The 22,060-nt window shown below is 26.2% G+C and overlaps 2 protein-coding genes across 5 annotated transcripts in view; one reads left to right on the forward strand and one right to left on the reverse strand.

Moving 5' to 3' along the window:
- Positions 1–130: 130 nt before the first annotated feature.
- On the reverse strand, positions 131–20,749 carry Arp6 (Actin-related protein 6). Its single transcript, XM_016063261.5, has 11 exons — positions 20,312–20,749; positions 20,042–20,159; positions 13,932–14,000; positions 13,718–13,841; positions 11,912–12,047; positions 7,464–7,619; positions 6,979–7,099; positions 4,737–4,860; positions 2,890–2,965; positions 2,670–2,732; positions 131–333 (listed from the first exon to the last, which is right to left on the reverse strand). The coding sequence occupies exons 1-11, from the start codon at positions 20,404–20,406 to the stop codon at positions 204–206; spliced, it is 1,212 nt and encodes a 403-aa protein (XP_015918747.1). The 5' UTR covers positions 20,407–20,749; the 3' UTR covers positions 131–203.
- Positions 20,750–20,879: 130 nt separating this feature from the next.
- The window catches only part of IKKepsilon (I-kappaB kinase epsilon), a 48,175-nt gene continuing 46,994 nt past the window's right edge, over positions 20,880–22,060 (forward strand). The window contains exon 1 of one of the 4 annotated variants that reach the window (XM_071184520.1): positions 20,880–21,003. The gene's annotated coding sequence lies outside the window, so the exon portion shown is untranslated. Of the gene's footprint in view, positions 21,071–22,060 lie in introns of all 4 variants that reach the window. The other 3 variants (XM_071184522.2, XM_071184523.1, XM_071184521.1) reach the window with 3 other exon arrangements.

Here is a 22,060-nt window from a genome sequence, read left to right on the forward strand (position 1 = left end):
TTGTGCTTTTAAGTTAAGAAGTCATAAATAGTTATTATTTTTTTTTTTTAAATTTCAATGCAAAACTTTTTTTTTTTGCTTATTGTGATGTTATCTTAAACTGTATATTGAGGTTAGAAAGAAACTAAACTTTCATAAGAATGAGAAAAATTATATATTTTACATAAATTAAAGGAAAATGTTTATAATTTACAAAAATATTTTTATACATCAAATTTTTCCAAGCAATATGGTAAACCATGTTCTTCATACTGCTTTCGTGTAACTATGAGTTTGGCAAATTCAGGGTCGCTTGAAAGCTGTGCTCCGCCTTCCCATGCATATGTTACAGGACTGTAAAATCATAAATATATTTCAATAGTAATATTATATATTTTTCATACAACATTATTAGCAAAAGAGCATATAAAAAATTTTCTATAAATTCAGCAACTTTATGTTATTAGGTTAAATTTTGGAAATTCTGTTGTAAGTTGGAACTGTCCAAACTTATCAATCCCAAGCTTTAAGGCAGTAAGTTTATTTATATATAAGCATACATAAAGAGTTTGTGTTGTGTTATTAGTTAACAATAGCACTTACAACAAACTTTAAGTAACAGTACATAGTTGTGTACTTCAGAATCAAATATATATATTTTTTTTAATAGATTTTTTGAATACTTTCCATAAGATAAACAACAGATCATTGTTACAGTTTAAATTTAGGTTTTTATATCTGATTGTTAAAAAACTGCAGTGAAAAATATAAATATTTAATCAATCACCAATTTTTCAGGTTAAGATATTTTTGCGTTTATATTTAAAAAAATTTTTACTGCATTTTATTATAAAGTCGAACTCTTTGATAACAAACCCTGATTTACTGGAAACGCAGATTTAACAAGGAAATCATAAATATTGGGTTGGTACACTGTTGAGTACATTGGTGCAAATCTTGGTTTCAGAAAGCAATATTGTGATTCATAAGATTTCTTCATACTTCTACATTTTCAGCTAAGTTAATCCCTTTTTAGAAAATTTTGTTTAACATTTTGAAGACAACTGAAAGTTAGAGGTAAGTCGTAAATCTAGAAAAAACTTGAACTTTTTTAAAATCACAGTTGCAAATGGCAATGGTTTTTTTTTTGGGCCACGATTCTTTCCGATGAATAATAACACAAAAATGAGACACTAAGACAATTCAAAGCAAATTAACTAACTGTTCAAAAATGTAATGAATACAATATTTTTCACCAGTACTTGGTTGTAACGAGCAAATATTGCGCTCTTTTTGCACTTACTATAAGCAAGTTTGATTTACATTAAATTTTTTTATAAATTTAACTTCGCAATTTTTTTTCTATAGTAAACCATTTGTTATAACAGGGAATGGTAAAATTTCAACTCCCTTCTTCCCAATTGCATTGTACATTATTGTTTTAAGGCAAAAGTTTTCAAATTTACAGTTAAGAATTTTAGACAAAGAGACACAAAATGGTGATTTTGGAGCAATCAAACTTAACACGTAGATACGCAAGTCCACAAAGGAGGCAAGTTGGCTGTCATACATTTAAATACATATGTATTACATGAATCATAACTCAAAAATAGGTTTTTATCAAAGTATTTCCGAAATTATTCACTTATGCTGTTTTAAAATCAGCAATAAAAAAATTTAACTCAATGAGAAAAAGAATAAAGTGATAAGCATTAAGTGTAATGCTCATTTTAGTTTACTTAACAACTGAAACTAAAATGAGAAGTTAGCTTATCCAAGATATATCTTAAGGACGATTGTTTTCTTTTATAATTTTTAAAAAAAAGCAGATTTTATTTAAGATACTGATCTATTCTAACAAATTGATACAGCAAGTATTATATACACAACTTAATATATTTTATTAATTAAAATTAATAGATTTATTAACAAATTTGATGTAAAAAATATTAAAAATCAAAATTTAAAAAAAAAATTCTTTTTAATTTCCAACTTATCTTTTTATTATGATCAAATAGATATTTGCCAGACACATAAAGTTACTTGCTAGACTACAAAATTTAATAACAGGAGTAAATTCTTCTCAATTCCTTTTTAACTTGTTAATGATTTATTAATAAATTTGATATAAATAGATACAAAAAAAATATTTCGAAATCAAATTTTTTTTTTTTAATTTTCTAACATATCTTTTTATTATGATCAAATAACAGGAGAAAATTCTTCTCAATTTCTTTTTAACATGCTAATGTTTTAAAGGGCCGTAGAGCTACAGAAGAGCAAACAAAATTTTTAAATGATGAGATTGCAAAACAACAGGAATAAATGAAAAAATAGATTAGTTATCAGGGGTCTGTCCAGGCCGAATTTACTACCGTTTAGCTGTACCTTCACAAATTCAACTTTAGGAAAAACGGTAGTTTCACAAATTTCAACTTTAGGAAAAACTGCAGTTTCACAAAATGCTTTTTTTTTTAAATTTTAATTTTGTATCCCTTAAGAAACAATAAATCCATATTTTTGTGTTGATTTTTTTAATATAATTTAATTTTTCACAAATTATGTCTAAATTTTCACAAAATAGGTATCTCTCAGAAAAACCTAGACAGACCCCTGGCTATAGAACTTTTCCCTCAAATACTAGGTAATGTTTCTCCAATTTTAAATTCACATAAAATGCCAAAACTTACTTTTCAGCTGCTGTAACATTTACATCTAATAGGTGATGAGCCTCAGATCTAACATCATTATAACTAAAAAAAATAAATCATTAAAAATAGGAAATTTAAGATAAAAATAGAATAAATTATATAGATTGAATGTTTCAATTTTTCTTTTTCTAGAAATATATCTAATATTTTTCTATTTATTTAAGGATATTGAATTACACAAGTAAAATTAAATACTTACACCCGTTCTTTAAAACCAGGAAAACTAGCATTTCCTCCAGTAACTAATATATTTTTATACAAATGTGGTTGGACATCTGAAATGAGGTAAATAAAAATATGAAGTAAGGTTACCAAGTTAATTTAAGTAAGTAAGATGGCAACAAGAAATTATGTTGTGATACATTAATTTTTCTTATAACAACATTAAACATTCATAAAAATTTCTTATTAAGTGTTCTTCATTTTATAAGTAATTACTTTATGGATTTTGCATTAGAAACAAAACATTTAAAAACATAACTTGGTAGTAAGTTTGATTATAAATGTAATAAGACAGAACTTTGAAGATTGAATTATTCTGGAAATATTTTTTATACATTCCTTATTCTGAATGAGTAATACATCTTTTTAATTATGGTGAAGGTTATTTCAATTTTTTTTTTTTTAAGTTCTTATTTGAATGTAATAAAATAGACTGAAATTTTATTAACCAAAAGTCAGAATTCTAAAAAGAAAAAAAAAAGTTTTTTATACCTTGATTTATGTTGTTTCAGAAATTAATGTTTTCCTTTTAAAGTTATGTAGTTAAATTGGCATCAAATTCAATTAGAATAATAATGCAACATTTAATAAACTCAAGGCATTTTATCTTTTTATCATTCTTTAGGAGTTACAAAACTTGTATTAAAATTTTAATTCCTATTTTATTGCTATCATTATAATGCAGTAGGGCCATATCATTTATGTTTTTTTTATTTTTTTATCCAGAATTGGTTTCAATCACTGATTAAATGAACTTGTAAAAATATTAATTTTTGTTACATAAATTACCACAATACCTTACCGTATTAATTATTTATTATAAATTTTGTTATTTAATCATACAAATTTTGTTATTTACTTGTACTAATAAGATAATTTTTGAATTTAAAAATTTCTTTTTATAAATCCTTTTATTGTTCTAAATTGAAAAACACATCGAAAATGTAAAATTATCACATACTAGTTTTTTTCTGTTCCCAGATTTCTTTTCTTTTTTTATTTATTTGTTAATATTATGATTAAGAATAAGAGCTAAAACTTTTCTTTGTATTTTATTCTTTGCATTAAGAGAAGCTTATTTAATTTGCAATATTTTATACTTTTTTAATAAAATGTTGACTAAATCAAATGTTTTAGACAATACTTAACTGTGCGTTATAAAAAGCTGAATTTAATCTTTTAAAAAAAATCACATTAAAAATAAGTAAATTATTATTTAAAACTAAGTAATAAAATAATCGAAAATAATTCCTTTTAAAATGGATTCTAATGACTTTTCCATTATATTTTTTGAAAATGAAGTTACCTTTTTTTGTTTCACATTATAAAATATGAGAATTTTTCATAATAACCACCATTTACATACATTTCGAAAATCCCCATGAAAACATGAAGTTTAAATAAAAAACTGTGCATATTTAAGTAACAATAATTATTCAAGATGTGGCTGATCATTGCTGAGATTAGATGTAGCAATGGAAGAATTAAAATCAACAAAAACTACTTTATTTGTCAAGTGGAAATTGAAATCATTTGCCTATTATTTGAGACCACTTTGACCCTTCATCTTCAAATTGGTTTAAGATAATTCGCATCACACATTTACTCTTTTTTACCTTAATAATAATTGGTCAGAGTTTGAAAACACTTTTTTCTTCACATAAATATTTATTTATGACCATTAACATGCAAATTTTTTTTTTTTTACAGAAATTCTAAAAACTTATGTTGAGGGTGGCTGTTATGAAATATCCCGTATATACATTTACACTTTGTACTAAGATTGGAATCAAAATATTTATTTTAACTGGTAATTAAACTAACCTTCTGGGGTCGCTTCAATACAATGAATTATTGCTTCTGAAATCCCCATTTCATCAATATTTACATCAGATGGATTAAAGAGAACTTCTGGTACCATAAAACGCTCATTGTTCATTCTGATCAACTAAAAGAATCATAATATTAGAATCATAAAACTGACAATGTCTTTTAGTGTAGCTCAAACACATACTAAATTATAAATGCATTAACCATAAGATTTTGAATAAATTGTTCAAAAGTAATATAACATGTGGCTGAATGGTAGAGATGTTTTGTCAAATTGCAGGAGATTAGTGCTTTATTTCTTTTTAAATCAATATCCAGCTTAATCATTATAAATGAAACTTTTATAAAATTTGAAGAGCAAAGTAAAAACGAATGAAACTATTTTGATTAGACTGTCATTTTTATTATTTAATTTTTCTTAATCTCAATCTTGTTCATGTATTTAGTGTAGTTGCAAATGCATAATATTTGGCACAGTTTCAAATGCTTTAATTTTGTTTAAACACGAAAAAAGTGTCCAAAGAAAGGAAAATTTATATAAACAAAAAAAGTATGTGAAACATATTTATAAATATGCAAATAATTAATTAACACTTAAAGCATTAAAACTATCATGTGGGTATATAAAGATTTTCAATAATTCTCTGAAAAAATAAATTTAATTTCACTTCAAATTGTGATAATTTAATATTTCATGGTCTAAATGTAATTAATAAGTTTTGATAACTAAATTTTAGAAAATGTAACAATGTTTAGTTTAAAATTTAGTTATTAAATAATTAAAAAAATATATTTATTTTTGAATAGAAAAGTACATGTTTAAACTAAAATAAAAATGAAATAATCTATAATAAAAATAAAATAATCTATAATTTTACAAAAATGTTTAAACACACAATCAGACAAAATAAACATTTTATTGAATTAGAAAAAGAATTGAACAAGGGTTAAAAAAAATAACCATAGCATTTTGATATGAAATGGATTTAAAAACTAAAATATTATTTTGTCTTTAATTATATGTTTGTTAGAAATTACTTCCTTTAAAATGCAATAAAATAATTTAAAAAAATATAATTCATAGATTAATACGTCATTAATAATCATAAAGTGTGTCTGGTATCTATTTTAAATTCGATCAGGCCATTTAAAATTATAATCATTTTATCAAGACATCATAAAAGGAAAAAATATTTCTTATTGTTCATAAAATATTATCATAAAAACTAATTCATAAATTGCTATTTAATAAATGTATTAAAGAAATGAAATTAGATCATATTAATTACCTAATTTAATTAATAATTTAAACATAAAACCTAAAGCTTTCATCAACGTTGCATTGAATTCTTTCAGTTTAATTTGATTGTCATTTTTTTTAAAACTTATTAACTTTGGTAGAATAAGTTAATTTTTATCAGGAAAATTTGTTAATTATTAATTTTTAAAGATCAGCACAACAGCTTCTTTAAATGGAAGAGCATAATAATAGGATGAATTGTCATGTCACTAAGTCATACCTAAAAGAAACATGATTATATGGTATGGCAATATATAATGACATGAACAGTCATGCCATCATAGATATAATTATATAAACAATAATTTTTTACACTTTTAAAAAACTAGTTTATTTAAATTAATACTAAATATAAAGTTTCTTAAGCAGAAAAAGCAAAATAGGCATACATACACAGCAGAAAGACTTAAAACATACACAATAGAGACAACTTAATAAGACAAATGTAAGCCCACGGTTCTTAGAACATGTTTCGTAAGAGGATTACAGGGGTTTGTTTCAAGAGTTAGAACTTTTTTAATCAGTATTAATTACATTGATATCCAATCAATAACCCAGTAAAAAATTTTAAAAAATATCAAAAACAATACATAGAATAATTAATGAAAAGATAAATGAAAGAATAATTTTCTTTTTCTTGACATTGCTCTTAATAAGCACTTTTTACAATGCCAGAGTTCTAACGAAAGAAACCTGAACTTTTAGGGTTGCATACATGAAAAAAATTGGGGACCACTGATGTAAGTATACATAGATGAAAAATAAAAACCTTATTTAAAATGGAAAATAATGAGCATATCACTCTAATTAACACAAAAAGATTGCTATTACTTTTAAATAAAACAAACAAAATCTCTTCCCAAAAGGCGATCATAACAATTTATAAGATTTAATGAATGGGAAAATATTTTTAGATTAATATGCTTTTTTATTTACCTGCTCGTTTTCTTTTGGTTTGCCAGTTGTTTCCTCTAACGGTCTAACGTAGCCTCTTCGAATGACAGTATAGTCTGGTAGCACATAATCTCTAACAATTGTGTTTTGTTTACCTCTTAACCTAAACAATTATGAATGAGATTTTAACAGGTATCATTTACTCTAACATCAGAAATCAATAAGAAATTCTTATCTATGATGATAGATAAAAAAACTATTTATATCATGATAGATAAAAAAAACCATTTTTATCTATCATGATAGATAAAAATAGTTTCATAACAGTTCAGTTAAAATAGTTTTATAACAGTTTAATTAAAATAGTTTTATAACAGTTTAGATGAACATGATGCTAAGAATTGGTAATCGTATTATCATCATGATAGCAAAATCTTAGCTTCAAGTAAAGAATATTTTCCATTGTTGACGTTGCTTTAAGATCATAAAATTATAATTTACTTAATGAATTATACAAATATACATACTTAGCTACTTTCATATCATTCCAAAAATCTGTCGAAACATAGCAAACGTCCTCTTTCACTTGATTCATTACAAATGTTTCATCCATTACATTTAATTGTCGATATGATGTAATTTCTTTCAGGTGATTTGTTAAAATTTTCCCTCCAACATCTATTCTAAAAGAGTAACATAGGTTTTAAGTCTATAAAAGTTACAAAAAAGTAATAATAGGTCTAGAAAATCTATAAAAAATACAAAATTCTATAAAAAATTTAAAAAATAAATTATTAAGACAAACAGAAAGAACACTCTGTGGATTTATGCCCATTGACAGAAGAATCATGTGTATGTAAGCGTCTCGTTAGCGGGAATTAGCAAAACTTTCAAAATTTGAATTTTAGATGGAGGAATTTCGTGAAAATTTTGTCAGATTTCAAGTTTTTGATTAGCGAAATTTCGAGAACCAATGGTCTTGAGAAACGAGGAATTCCGCAATATTTCCAGAAAAATCATCATATGCCCTGCACTGCTAATTTTTAGATCCCGAAGGATAATACGAAAAAAACGAAATTCCGGGATACCTCCCGAATACAATTACCCTTGCATGAATTGAATGTGGTAAAAAGCTATTACTAAATTTTAAAATTTGTTCGTCTTAATAGCATTGAATGTAAAAATAAAGGAATTTTTTAAAAAAAACTATGTGAAAGGGATAGTAAATGATAAAAAATTTCCAAAAAAACAACCATCCAAAGAAGTGCTATTACAATGGCATCACCGCGAATTGGACGCTTAAAAAAGTAACAGCTAATACTCTAAATTCAAAGGTCCTAAAAACGTATTAAATATATCGGAATTTGAAAACGCCATACAGTAACAAACAAAAACGATGAATTACTGCTGAAAAAAAGGAATGGAAAATTTAGGACCACTTGGAAGAAATATGGGAGAAAACTTGCATCATTCTTAATGAAGCTTAGCTTACGGATTGAAGCATTCATTGATCACTTGTTTTTTAAAACTTTTCCCTGTTTTACTAAAATTTCTGAGAAATTCCTTGATATTTCCAGAATCAATAAATTCTCTGATAATTTCTGGTTTTCCTAGAGCTGGACACCCTGTATGAAAAACTGGGGATCGATTTCCTGTGGTGGCTTGAAGCCCACTCAGTTTCAGATCAATGAGAACCAACTTATTCAGGAAGTAAAGATGGCTTACATGCAATACTGATCTCATTGGCACAATCATGCCATTGGTCACAAATTGAGCTGTTGTGGGTATACTTAACTCAATCGCAAAAAAAATAGAGAAAGTTTTAATAGTCCAGTATATTTTTGGTTCAAAATACTGAAAAACTGAATTATTTTGTGATCATAAATTATGAAATAGTTTAAATTGATGAAGAATAGTACATTAAAGAATAAAGATATCAAAAGAAACAAAACAAAAATAATTGTTATACAAATATGATCAACTGTTACAATATATTTTTCATCAAATAAGAAATTTTAAAATAAATGCTATATAATTAATTAAATATTTTTTAAGGAGAAATTAAATAATTGATATACAATAGAAAATTATGTAAAAAAAAAAATACTGTAAGAAAACACGTGACAAAAACATTTAATCAATTGCATTTTTGTTCAACAAAAATTATAAAATGGGTGACAATAGCTATAGGGTGACCCGGGGTAATTCACGATCACTCTGTTTCTGGAGTAAATAATGATCACCTAAGTTTTATTTAAAAAAAAAAAAATTTTTTTAAATTTAAGACATGGACAAGAATGCTTGTACACTTTACTAGAGTATAACTACATTTACTTAATAATAATTTTTTGTTTAATCTAACAAAATAAGTATCTTTTAAACTGCTTTCTGTATTTTCCATTTCAAAGATGGTTTCAAAATGTGCACATTTCTGCAAAGATCCCCCTCCTTCTCTTAATAATAAATATTTTGAGTCACTTTCTTTTTCTTTGATATAAAAGTAGTGTAAGCTTTTGTTTAATTGTCTCACATCTACTGTAAACATTAGAATTGATTATAGGAAACTATATCAAATGTTGCCCCCTACAGATGGGGTAATTATTGATCACTGGGGTAATTCCTGATCATTGTCATTTCCTCTTATAAATAGTATTATAGCTTATAAATACCTACTTGTCTTTTCTTAGATAACAGTTCATATTTATTAAGTGGAACAACTATAAAATGCATTTTAACTGTCATCACAAAATTTGTTTTTAACTGTATACAAGACTGTATTCTGATTTGTCTTACCTTGCTTCTATCTTAATTTTATGTGTGCATATCGTTAGAATAATTTTTAAGCTTATAAATTAGCCTAGTATAATTGTTAAGATAATTTTTAAGTTTATAAATTAGCCTAGTATAAATATGGTGAGAAATTATAAGCCTAAAAAGGATACTAAGCTTCTAGAAAACAAAATTAGTGAATTTCTTTCAATGATTGAAAATGAAAATTTCAGTGTGAGAGCTGTTGACATACCTTACTTAACTTTACACTTTCCCTTAATGAAGTTAAAAAATCCAGCAAAAGTAACCCATGTGGGAACTCTTTTATATTTCAGAAGAACATGAGAATGAGTTGGCTGATTGCCTAAAATGTATGGCACGATGCAAAGATTTTTGAAAATTTAAAGTGTTAATCGTTCTTCTTGCTTTTAAATAAATCATTTTATTAGCTGCTTAAACATATCTTTTTGGTTTATTTGTTTGATCTTGATGTCTTATTTTGTCTTATTTGTTAATTACCATTATATAATTATTTTTAAACAGCCCCTTTACAATAAAAACTGCTGATCAGTAATTACCCCAGAAGTGATCAGGAATTACCCCATAAATGATCAAGACCAGGGGTAATTCCTGATCACTAAAAACTTTAAATCTTTTAAATTCTAATTAGATTTTCAAACAAAAGAAGGTGGCATTGGTCTCATCTCATATAGCCTCAAACTTCCAGTAAATATTAAAATTCTATTTTGAATAGTTTTTTCACAAAACAGATGTTTGCGTTTTTTGATCAGGAATTACCCCAGGTCACCCTACTTATTCAATTTAATTTTGTTTCTTAAGAGAATAAAAATAATCAATCAAAAATACTAATGAAACAAGAATTCCGGTGTGAAAATACTAATGACACTAATAAAATAAGTTATGCTTAACTTTTCTGAAAATTTAGTACATTAATTAATTATATAGCCAAAACATTTTGAAAGTTAGATTAATATAATTAACTTCTCACTTTATTATTATATATTTTATACAAAAATTTTAAGAAATTTAGGAAACTTTTAATTTAACTTAGTTTTGAAATAAATACAAACAGGTTGTCAAAAATGTGAATTTTTCTTATCAGTTTTATTGCAGCTTTGATTAAAATTATTTTTAAAAAATAAAATTAAAAAAACTTTTTTTTATGATGAATGATTTGTTTATTCTACCCTTCTATTTTTTTAAAATTATTTTACTAAAAGCACTAATTTACTTGCACAAATATGAATATGACTGCATAAAGCCATATTGAAAATAAAAATGAGCTTTTCTAACCTGTCCTGTTTATCGAAAATAGACAGAGCTTTGAACAGACAAAACCAAGAATAACAAAACAAGAAGAAAACAAGAGAACACAAGACTTTTGTAGCAAAGCTAGAAGGCTAGATAACTTTATTTTCTATGAATTAATCGATAAAATTAAACAATGTAACATTCTGTTTGTCTTTAGAGCTGGCAAAATGTAACATAGTGCTTTTTTTATTATTTAAATAGACTCTGATTTTACTTTTTAAGTCATTCAATTTGTAGCTTTGTAAAAATCCAACTATCTCTGTATGACTTTTAGAAGCTTCAAACTTCATAACATAATGAAAAAAAAATTTAGAAATTGCAACATTGCTTAAATGTTAACAAATATAGAAAATATTCTTAAGGTCTAAAAGAAGTAAAAAAAATTATTATCCAGGCTGAGATATTTTATGGTAATTAAGAGACACCCATAAAATTCATATACAATTAATTTAATAATTTACATGAATAAACTATCTATGCACAAATGTTACTTTGATTCTGATGATAAGAAATAAAAACTACTATCAGCATTAGTACCACATGTTATGCTAATTTTAAATCTCACAACATACATAAATTCATACAATTAAATTAATATGCTTTTCTTTTTGTGAAAGCTAACACAGGAGATTAAATTAATATCAAAAGCATATTTAATGATACACTTTTGAAGACTGATTTCATAAATTTATATTTTGGTCATTTACAATTAAAAAGAAAATATATATCTGAAGTTGTTGGAATGAATTGTCACAAAACATTAAAAAAATTAAAATAAAATTAATTCAAACATTAATAAATATTTTAAAAAATATTTTACTAGAGCAATCATAAAAAAATCTTTTTAACAGCTTTAAAAAATATTTCAACTTACCTACGAGTTGCATTCTTTAGTTTTTTACCTTTGATGTAGGGAATAATATGAGTAAAAGAAAACCCTGAATCTACTACCAAACAACACATTTCAGTCGGTGCTTCCTTCTGACGTTTGTAAGCAGACAGTGTCCCAGCTAAAAAAGAATAATACCAAGTTATATAATATATAAACAGTGTTGTAGTGCTAACAAAATTTACTGAGACACAAATCACAACACCATGAGGTAGAATCTAAAATTATCATATAATTTTTTATCAACAATTAACTAAACATCTTGAAACAATCAAAGTTTTATTTACTAAAGTTTTTTTTTTTTATTTCCTTGTAGTCTATAATTTTTTTTTCGTGTACCAAAAAAACAATCCTAAATATTTATACTAAAATTTTGCATTCTTAAAAATCAATTTATAATATGCAGGAGATTACAGATTTATGAGACATTTATTACTAATAAATTGAATAGCTGAAAATAATTTTAAAAAATTCCATACTGAGTTATAGTTTTCTGCTCTATCAACCAATATTCTTAGCAACAGTTCGGAAGGAACAAAATTTCATAGCCACATTTAAAAAATTAAAAATGTAGGGTTAATAGATAACTAATTTTACAATAGATTAACTTTCTTAATCTAAATAGCACATTTGTGAAGTTAGCCTGCAATAGGTAAGTAATTATGAATGAGAATATACTAAAACTTTTTAATTAAAAAAAATGATAAAAGTTTAAGTTAAAGATAGTAGTGTGTTAATTTAAGGTCAGGAATACGTGTTAATTTAAGGTCAAAATGATGCCCCACCATACTAAAAAGTATCGGTGAGTTGTACTCCGTTTCTTGCCTTACAATATTCCTGCATATAAAGAATAAGACTAAAAAATCAACATAAAATTAAGAAATCCATAGAGATCCTTAAGTATAGAATTGTATAAAGATATGAAACAGCAAAAACAAGCAATAACTGTTATACACCCCTTCCATCCCTAATGTGACATTGGGATGGAACATTAGTATGTGACATTGGTTATTAAGAAAGAAAGAGACTGGTAATGATGTAGTAGAAGGAGTAAGTTCTGTGATTCCTGAAAGTGAATGCCATTGAAATTATTATTTATATTGAAAATAATACTGAATGTTGATTTTTTTTAATATCCAGAAATTGGCTCATGTGTGCAAGCAATCAGCTAAACATTTTAATATAAATAATATTTTTAATATCTAATTTGTATGAATGATAAAAATCAAAAGCTTTATTTGAAATTAATATATTTTTCTTTTTCATACGCTACTACAAACAAATCTTACAGTTGAATCATTAATTCAACTATTATTTAAAAGAGTTTCCATTTATTTATTATTATATGTTCTATAATACTTAATACTAATGACATGTAAATATTACAGTGTATTTTGTGTATCAGTCAATAATTTTTGGTACTTTTCTAAGGCCAGGTTAGTGAAGTCACCTAGTTAACAGAAAAGCACCAAAATTTACACTAGCAGGCTTCGTAGTGGACCAAAGAAAAAATCAGGACAATTTCAGGAACAGCAGACATACATATTCCAGACACTTTTAAGAAAGAAAAATAACTAACTTAAAAAAAGTAAAATTTGCTCCTTATAAGTATAGTAAAGACACATTTTATTTCAAAAAAATAATAAAACATACATTTTTATATTTCAGATTTACTTTGTTACAAACAGAGAGTTTAGGGTGTGAATAATCTCAAAACGAAAACGCTGTAAATATGCTACTTAACATTTCTTTTACTTCTAACTATCACAAAAGAAGAAACAGCTAACTTACGATTAGTTCTTAAAATTGAGTGAAACTTATACTCTTCTAGTAGTATTTCTGTCATACTTTCTTGCATCGAAACAAAATTAAAGTAAGGTTCAGTAGCAATTAAACATGTCTCCTTGAAATCAACCTATAATAAAATATATATTTAATTAAAATTGTAAAATTATTGTTTAAAAATTTATGGATTTTATGAAACAATATTAAAACAGATATTTACATTGTAAAAATCACTGCCAAAAATATGATCCCAGACTTGCTTTTCTATTTCCCAATTCACAATATATCCCTATGAAAGAAATAAAACAGTTTAAAGAAATGTTCTTTGATTATGCTTATCAGGACAAAATAAAAAAATTCGTGATACATTTGAAGTAACATGTAAGTACATGCATTAGAATTAGCTTCAGTTGCATATTATATTCATACACACACCTCAATAATACTTAACTTATTTTAGCTAATTATCTCCGTTAAGAATAATTGTTTTAAGGTTGCTTTTTTTGAAAAATAAATAAATATAAATAATATTTTTAAATATATTTTCAGTCATTTTTTAAATAGTTGTGCAATAAAATTTTTTCCTCAGTATATATTTTATTTTAATGACTTAAGTTTATTAGTTTGTTTAAATTTGTACACACATTAAATGATATTCATGCAAAATCTTGTCAACCAAGGAAGTTGGCATGAATTCTATCAGATCATTTTATATTATAACAAGTGCATATTTCTGGGAATTATAACAAAAAGGTAAATTTTTTGCAATTAATGTGTTAGAACATACAATTTAAAAAATCTGTAGAACATTTTATTTGCAAGAGTACTTAAACAAAAAAGTCTTGATTTTAGCGGAAATGGTTGATAGGTTTAACACAAGTACCAAAAAAATCTATTATATATAATTCTCTTACGTGGCTCCCAGATTTGGGCTGTATTTCTCTTCCGCCGGTGGCAACGTTTGCTTTGTTTTGAAAACACCAAAGCATTCTGCCTTTTAATGATGTGTTTCTGATCTAATATATATAATTCTCTTACGTGGCTCCCAAATTTTGGCTGAAGTACTTTGTACAACTAAATAAGATTCTTTTTGCAACACTTAAATATTTACTTTATTTTCTTCATTCATAGAGAAAACAGTCGGCAAAGAATTCTGTTAGGTTAAAAAACATTCCGCTAAAAAAAATAATGAATTCTGAAAGAAATAAAAATAAACAACTTAAAAAATAAAAATGCTGTTGCCAGCCATAGAATTTTTTGAAAGTTAACTTAGCAGCATAAATAAAAATGACATAGAAGCGCAACTAGATCAAAATTATGATAACTGAGCGCTTGACGTAACAAATCCTACAATTCTAAAAGTGTTGTATTGCCAAATGCCCAAATAAACAATTGTGTTCTTAAAGAAATTCGATAAAAAGTTTTAAATAAACAATCTACTTCTACAACTACTTCTTGAAGAACTTGGCTCATTGATTAAAAATATTGTTTTAATTTTACAGTACTAACTTTACTTCTACTTACATTATTGCTATGACCCTCTTTCATTGCATTTTACGACTTCATGCTAAATTTGAGGTTTGGTAAAGGTAAGTTGTTTTGTGGTTGAATACTGACATTTAGAAATGTGTACATAAAAAAAAAATATTTAGAGGTTAAGAGTTGCATCAGAAAGATTTGAATTGTTGACATTGAACTTAACAATGGAAACAATCGTTTTTGTGAAAAATTGAATTGTATTGTTGACATCAAAACTAAAAATATTGTGCTTCAACTTAACAATACTACCTTAAGTTATACTTTAGAATTGCCTCGGAGAAATTTGAATTGTTAGCAATAACTTAAACAAAAAGTTTTATTTTAACTGACAAATCCTATATTATAATTTTAACTTTTTCTATGACTATACTCATTTTCTTACTCTTTTCTTTGTTTTTTTTATACATTTTATTTTTTTGTGATAAAATAAAAAAACTTATTGTTCTGCTTCTGAACACTGATGAAAACACAAAAGGATGGGCTTCATCAATAATCAAAAAGATATACATTTATTTTACAAATTCCATATTATTAAGGTGGCGCCCTTCAGAGAATTAAAAATACAAAATTATCTTCATCAAAGCCGATGCTTTACATCCGGCGTTCAGTGGCAGACTACTATTTCATATTGTTTTACAACACATGGCTTTAGCTCTCTGGTGGGAAAGACTTTAAAACAAAACTTACAACAGTTACTTTTCTCAACAACTGAAATTTAGAATAGTGTGATTTAGAAAAATATGTGAACTGCTTGCAATTTCAAATTAATATTGAAATGTACAGGTTTAGAATTTTCTACAGTGAAAAGTTTTCGGAACTTCAGTATTCAAAGAAGTATACAAAAACTAGACGTTAAGAACGTATCCAATGAGCGAGCAAAGCGAGCATTGGATTGCGAAGCAATCCGAAATGAACTGTGGAAGCAGTTCCGGGGGTTGGTGAGCGCCAGCGAGCAGAGGGCGAAGCCTCCTAGTATATTAGAATTGTTCATAAAAAAATGTTTTTCTTTCTTTTTCATGACAGGTGAACTTTAAAATGTCTATAAGACTGTTTTCAAGGTGCTGATCTGCAAATATAAAGGATTAGGATTCGATTCCTAGACCAGTTTAAAGCCCACTCAGCTTTGGAATTAATATTATGAACCTGTTACTCTAGCTAAGTAACACAAAAATTAAATGAAAAGATTATAAAACAAAATTACTTTTTTTTTTTTTACAAGAAGCTAAAATGATATTTCAAGAGACACAGACATATAATACCAACAGGGAGCGTAGCCAAACATTTCAACAAAAAAAAGCACATTTTAAGGACTCAAAAAATATTTTTAAGCACTATATACACTAAAAAAATGCAAAATAATTTTCAAATATTTTACATGATCATAACAAAATGACTAGTTTCTAACACAGAACTCTCTTTTTGATTATATTAGCCACCATAAATAGATAGAAAGATTTTTTGATTCGATTTCAGAGGGTGGAAAATTATGCACGAAATTGAGAATCTCTTGCAAAATGCATTAGAGTTGCACATCAAAGTGCAAGAATCTCATCAAACCCAGCTCAGTATACGCACATATGGAAAATTTGTAAAAAATTTTCTCAAAATTCATATTTAAGCCTTTTTTGCGCATCGGAAGGAAAAGAGGTGCTCGTGATTTTTCGATTCTTTTTTGGAAAAATAAAAAATAATGAAGGGGAAAAAAATTGGTTTTTCTTTCTACCGAGATTTTCAAAAGATTTTTTTCCTCTAGAATTATTATGTAACAAAACTTTTACTTCATTTTTCAAAAGATTCCTTTCAGGTGAATTAGAAAGAAAAAAATTTAATAATGACTGGTTTCAGCTAGAATTTTAATTAGAAAATATAAGGGGGAAAAACAGAAATCGCTAAAGTTGTATAAATAGTTCCGTTCCAGAAATCATGTTCTTTTGTTCATACATTCTTTTTTTCAAGTACACCATATTTCACATTTTAATAAAATGTAACTGTGGGTGGGGATTTGTTACAAATTCAAATTTATAGTAAAATAATATCCTACTTTTTTTCTTAATTTGGTTGAAATAAAAGTGATACAATATTTTTTATAAAAATTACGCACATGAAAATTTTAAACCCCGCATTTGAGATTTTACTTTTTCGCTCACAACTTGTGGTGATAATTGCTCAGTTATTATTTATATTCTCATGAATTTTGTACCAATATTATCACTGAACGAGGAATTTGGTTGGCGAAGTCGAGAAATTACTCTTAGACTCGCTTGTTTTGCACTGATATTCACGTTAATCCAAGCGGTGTTTCAATCGTTCTCCCAACAATTATGGCAACAAATTTTCACATTTTTTAAAAAAAAATCTCGATGCTTTTTACACAATTTAATTTTAAGTGAAACTCAAATTAATTTACTTTTAATGTGACGATTTCATAATTTTTTTCGACTTTTTATTGCTAGTGCTACCGAATTCCACAGAGTTTTTAAAATTTCAGATATTTCTCAGTTAATATTATTTCCACACGTAAAATGTAAACTGCCCATTTAAGTAATCACTTTTTGCCGGTACAATCGAAAATCCATGTAGTGTTTCGATTGTATTTTCGGCAGTTATTGACATTGATTTTCAAGGTTTTTTTAAAAAATCTAGATATATTTGTGATAATAAATTTGAAAGGGAGATTAGGAGTGAAATGGGAAATTCGAATTACCCTTATGAATATTTAATTTAAAGCAATGATCCTATCGATTTTTTTTAAAGGGGGAATTTATTTCCAAACAATTTTTAAAATCCCTTATTTTTAATAGGGTGACCTGGGGTAATTATTGATCAAAAAATGCAAACATCTATTTTGTGAAAAAACTATTCAAGATAGAATTTTAATATTTGCTGCAAGTTTGAAGCTATATGAGATGAGTCCTATTCTACCTTCTTTTGTTTGAAAATCTAATTAGAATTTAAAAGATCTTAAATTTTTAGTGATCAGGAATCACTCCTTCTCTTGATCATTTCCGGGGTAATTCTTGATCATTTCTGGGGTAATTACTGATCACCAGTTTTAATAGTAAATGGGCTGTTTAAAAATAATTATACAATGGTAATTAACAAATAAGACGTTAAGATCAAACAAATAAACCAAAAAGATATGTTTAAGCTGCTAATAAAACGTTTTATTTAAAAGCAGGAATAAAGATTAACTCTTCAGCTCTGGCAGCAGCTCTCATACTGAAATTTTCATTTTCAATCATTAAAAGAAATTCACTATTTTTGCTTTCTAGAAGCTTAGTATCCTTTTTAGGCTTATAATTTCTCACCATATTTATATTAGGTTAGTTTATCAACTTAAAAATTATTCTAACAATGTAGACACATAAAATTAAGATAGAAGCAAGATAAGACAAGCTAGAAATGGTGCATATCAGAGCACATTTGTCTTGTATACAGTTAAAAACAAATTTTGTGATTATAGTTAAAATATATTTTATAGTTGTTCCACTTAATAAATATGAACTGTTATTTAAGAAAAGAAAATTAACTATTTATTAGCTATTTTTTAAACTATTTATAAGAAGAAATGACAATGATCAGGAATTACCCCATTGATCAATAATTACCCCATCTGTAGGGGGCAACATTTGATATAGTTTCCTATAATCAATTATAATGTTTACAGTAGATGTGAAACAATTAAACAAAAGCTTACACTATTTTTATATCAAAGAAAACGAAAGTAACTCAAAATATTTATTATTAAGAGAAGGAGGGGGATCTTTGCAGAAATGTGCGCATTTTGGAACCCATCTTTGAAATGGAAAATATAGAGAGCAGTTTAAAAGATACTTATTTTGTTAGATTAAGCAAAAAACTATTATTAACTAAATGTAGTTATACTTTAGTAAAGTGTACAATCATTCTTGTCCATGTCTCAAATTTTAAAAAAAATAATTTTTTTAAAATAAAACTTAGATGATCATTATTTACCCCAGAAACAGAGTGATCGTGAATTACCCCGGGTCACCCTACGATATTATTTATTACAACAACCGAATCTCAAAGCAAAACATGCATTGAATGACTCCCTTTTTAAGAGTTGGATTCGTGTGATTTCGCCGTCAATCTCTTTTTTTTCGGTAGTTACTGCTACAGATTTCACAGTTTTTAATTTTTTTCTTTTTTTTGATGTAATGATGATTTACGAAATGCAATAAAAATAACTAGTGTTTTCCTCCCATAAAATGCGAAAATATTGCCCACGATCTTAGAATAAAAGAATATTACAAATTCAATTAAAATACTATATACAATTTTATTTTATCCAAATAGGGTTTTTTTGTTGTTGTTGCTGTAAACATGTTTCTGCTATTTTAGTATCTTGTAGAAAGATAACAGTGCTACACAGGTTTGTCACAGAAAGCCCAAAAAAATTATGCCACAGGGCTTTTCAGTAATGGTATTTATTTTTTTTTTAAAGTTTCTTGCAGGCTGTTGCTAAGAATTGGCGATTATTCTGCCACAGATCACAGTACAGAAATCTATCCAAATAAAAGACATCTTTAACAAACACAGAATATTAGTAAATCTTAAAATTTGCAAAAAAATAACAAAATAAGATAAATATCACAAATAATAGTAGATCTTGCTTAATAAGCCAGTTGTTAGAATGATATTCTAATAAAAAATAATTTGCACAAAAATAAAATTACTTCAAGAAAGGAAATTTATTCAACAAGAAAAAATACATAATATTTAAAATATTAGAAAGCATGGCTAAGTACATAGTATTTAAATCTTTCTTACTCTTTGAAATGGATAAATATAATAAAGACTTGAAAAATCTTTACATTCTTCTATTTGATTTCCTATGAATTGTCTTCTTCTTTCACTTTTAGCTTTCATTACACAATTTGGTATAATTCTGCAAAAGATAAGTTTAAATTTAATTTTAACATAAAAAAGCATAAAGTACACTTTATTTAAAAGCAGGCTTTGAATCTCTAAAATTTTAACCATGGACTTTCATCCAAAAAAAAAAGTAAAACAGCGTAAATTTTTCAATTAATTGGTAACCTTGGTTCAGAATCGTTTGCAAATCCTGCTTTAGCAGTAAAACCGCCATTGTCTAAAATAAAAACATTAGAAGCCATTTCTGACACCGACGGCATAATGATGATTATAAAGTTTACAACAATTATCACAGTTCAAATCATTCACTCAAGAAACATCATGGATTTAATTTCATGCGAGAAACTTTAAATGTTCAAATCATCTCTTATTAATTATTTTTGCACACTAGTTAAAACATTTATGAAGAAGTTTCTGTAGAAATGAGTAGAAAATTATACTAATAAACAACATTAAACTAATAAAGTAATACGAAAATTCTCTTCTTTTTAGAAACAGCGCAATACCGGGCTTCTTTTTATTTTCTTTGTTTACACTGCCTTTTCACGGTCATGGTGTTCGGTCATATTTTACTAATATATGTTGAATTTTTATTTTTAGCCTTAAAAATTATGTTAAAATTGAGAAGGCATAATATTTCTTTTTAGATAATTTTTAAAATTAAGAAACGATAGTTATAGCGATTTTTAATTATTTACATTATACATCATTTTAGAGATAAAGCACGGACCTTGACTATACAGATTTCTGCTATGACACCTCATTGGTTCATTTTAGTTTCACTTCCACTTCCTGTACCATGTGACGAAATTAGACTTGTTTTCGTTGTTTTCTATGGAGCATAAATGTAAACAGAGGTTTGTAGAGATGTCTGAAATATTTATTTCTAATCCAATTTACTTATATATTAGGAAACTGAAAATAGTATTAAACTCTTTATGAATTCCCTTTCCAATTAGCCTCAAAAATGTTTCTTGACACATTAATTTTTTATTATTTAATTCGTCTTTTAATTCTTGCTCTTGCAATAGTTTATGTTTATTAAATATATTTTTTTTTAAATGTTCTTGAATTTTTTAAACTTTCCCTTTGAAGCTCATCGTATTCTGTTTCCTTTTAAAAACACTTGTTATTTTAGATTGCTTTAGAGAAATTATAATATGGAATCAGGGTCATTGGCTTCTGAGTGTAATTATTAAACGCATTATGCAATACGCGTTTAATTGCAGTATAATTAAAAGCATATTTGCATCTCGTAAGCATGATAAATAGGATAGTATGAAAAACATGTTAGACTCTTTATAAATGCGTTATCCTATTAAAGTATAATTTTTTTGCCTAAATTCAGGCTGCGTAGCGTTTTTAAAAGGTGCTTATTTTAGTTTTTTAAAAGCTCTTAAAGGTGCTTTTTCCATTGGATGTTTTAAAAAAGTGCTTAATTTTTCCTTTTTCAAATATGAGATTTTCCCTTTACCGATTCCAATATTGTAAAAAGACACAGTTCACATTGTTCTATTCAACGTTTTCACAATTAATTCAACCCCAATATATTTTGGCGTATTGTCAGTCCGTTTTACATGATTCAAAATTTCAAAACAATGATTAAAAAACAATTCCAAAGAGTTTTTTTTTGACATGAGAGTTAAAACAAGATAAAATCGTCAATTGTCAAAAAATTTCCAACTCTGCCTAATTATGATATTCTTTTTAAAGTTCCTGAAAATATTTTTTGAATGCTTAAGAGGTGCTTATTTTTTGTTGAATAATTTGGCTACACACTCTGAAATTGTTCGCTTTGTGTTTCCATTCCTTCTGATAACGATATAGAAATACTTTTCTATTCCCTTAAAACTACTAGATTAAAATAGAAATATCATTAATCTTTTTTGAGATGGTGCTACTATGCAACTGCCA

This window comes from Parasteatoda tepidariorum, chromosome 10 (assembly GCF_982258835.1).
Source record: "Parasteatoda tepidariorum strain Cologne lab strain chromosome 10, Ptep-v5.0, whole genome shotgun sequence".
Classification (NCBI taxonomy): Eukaryota; Metazoa; Arthropoda; class Arachnida; order Araneae; family Theridiidae; genus Parasteatoda; species Parasteatoda tepidariorum.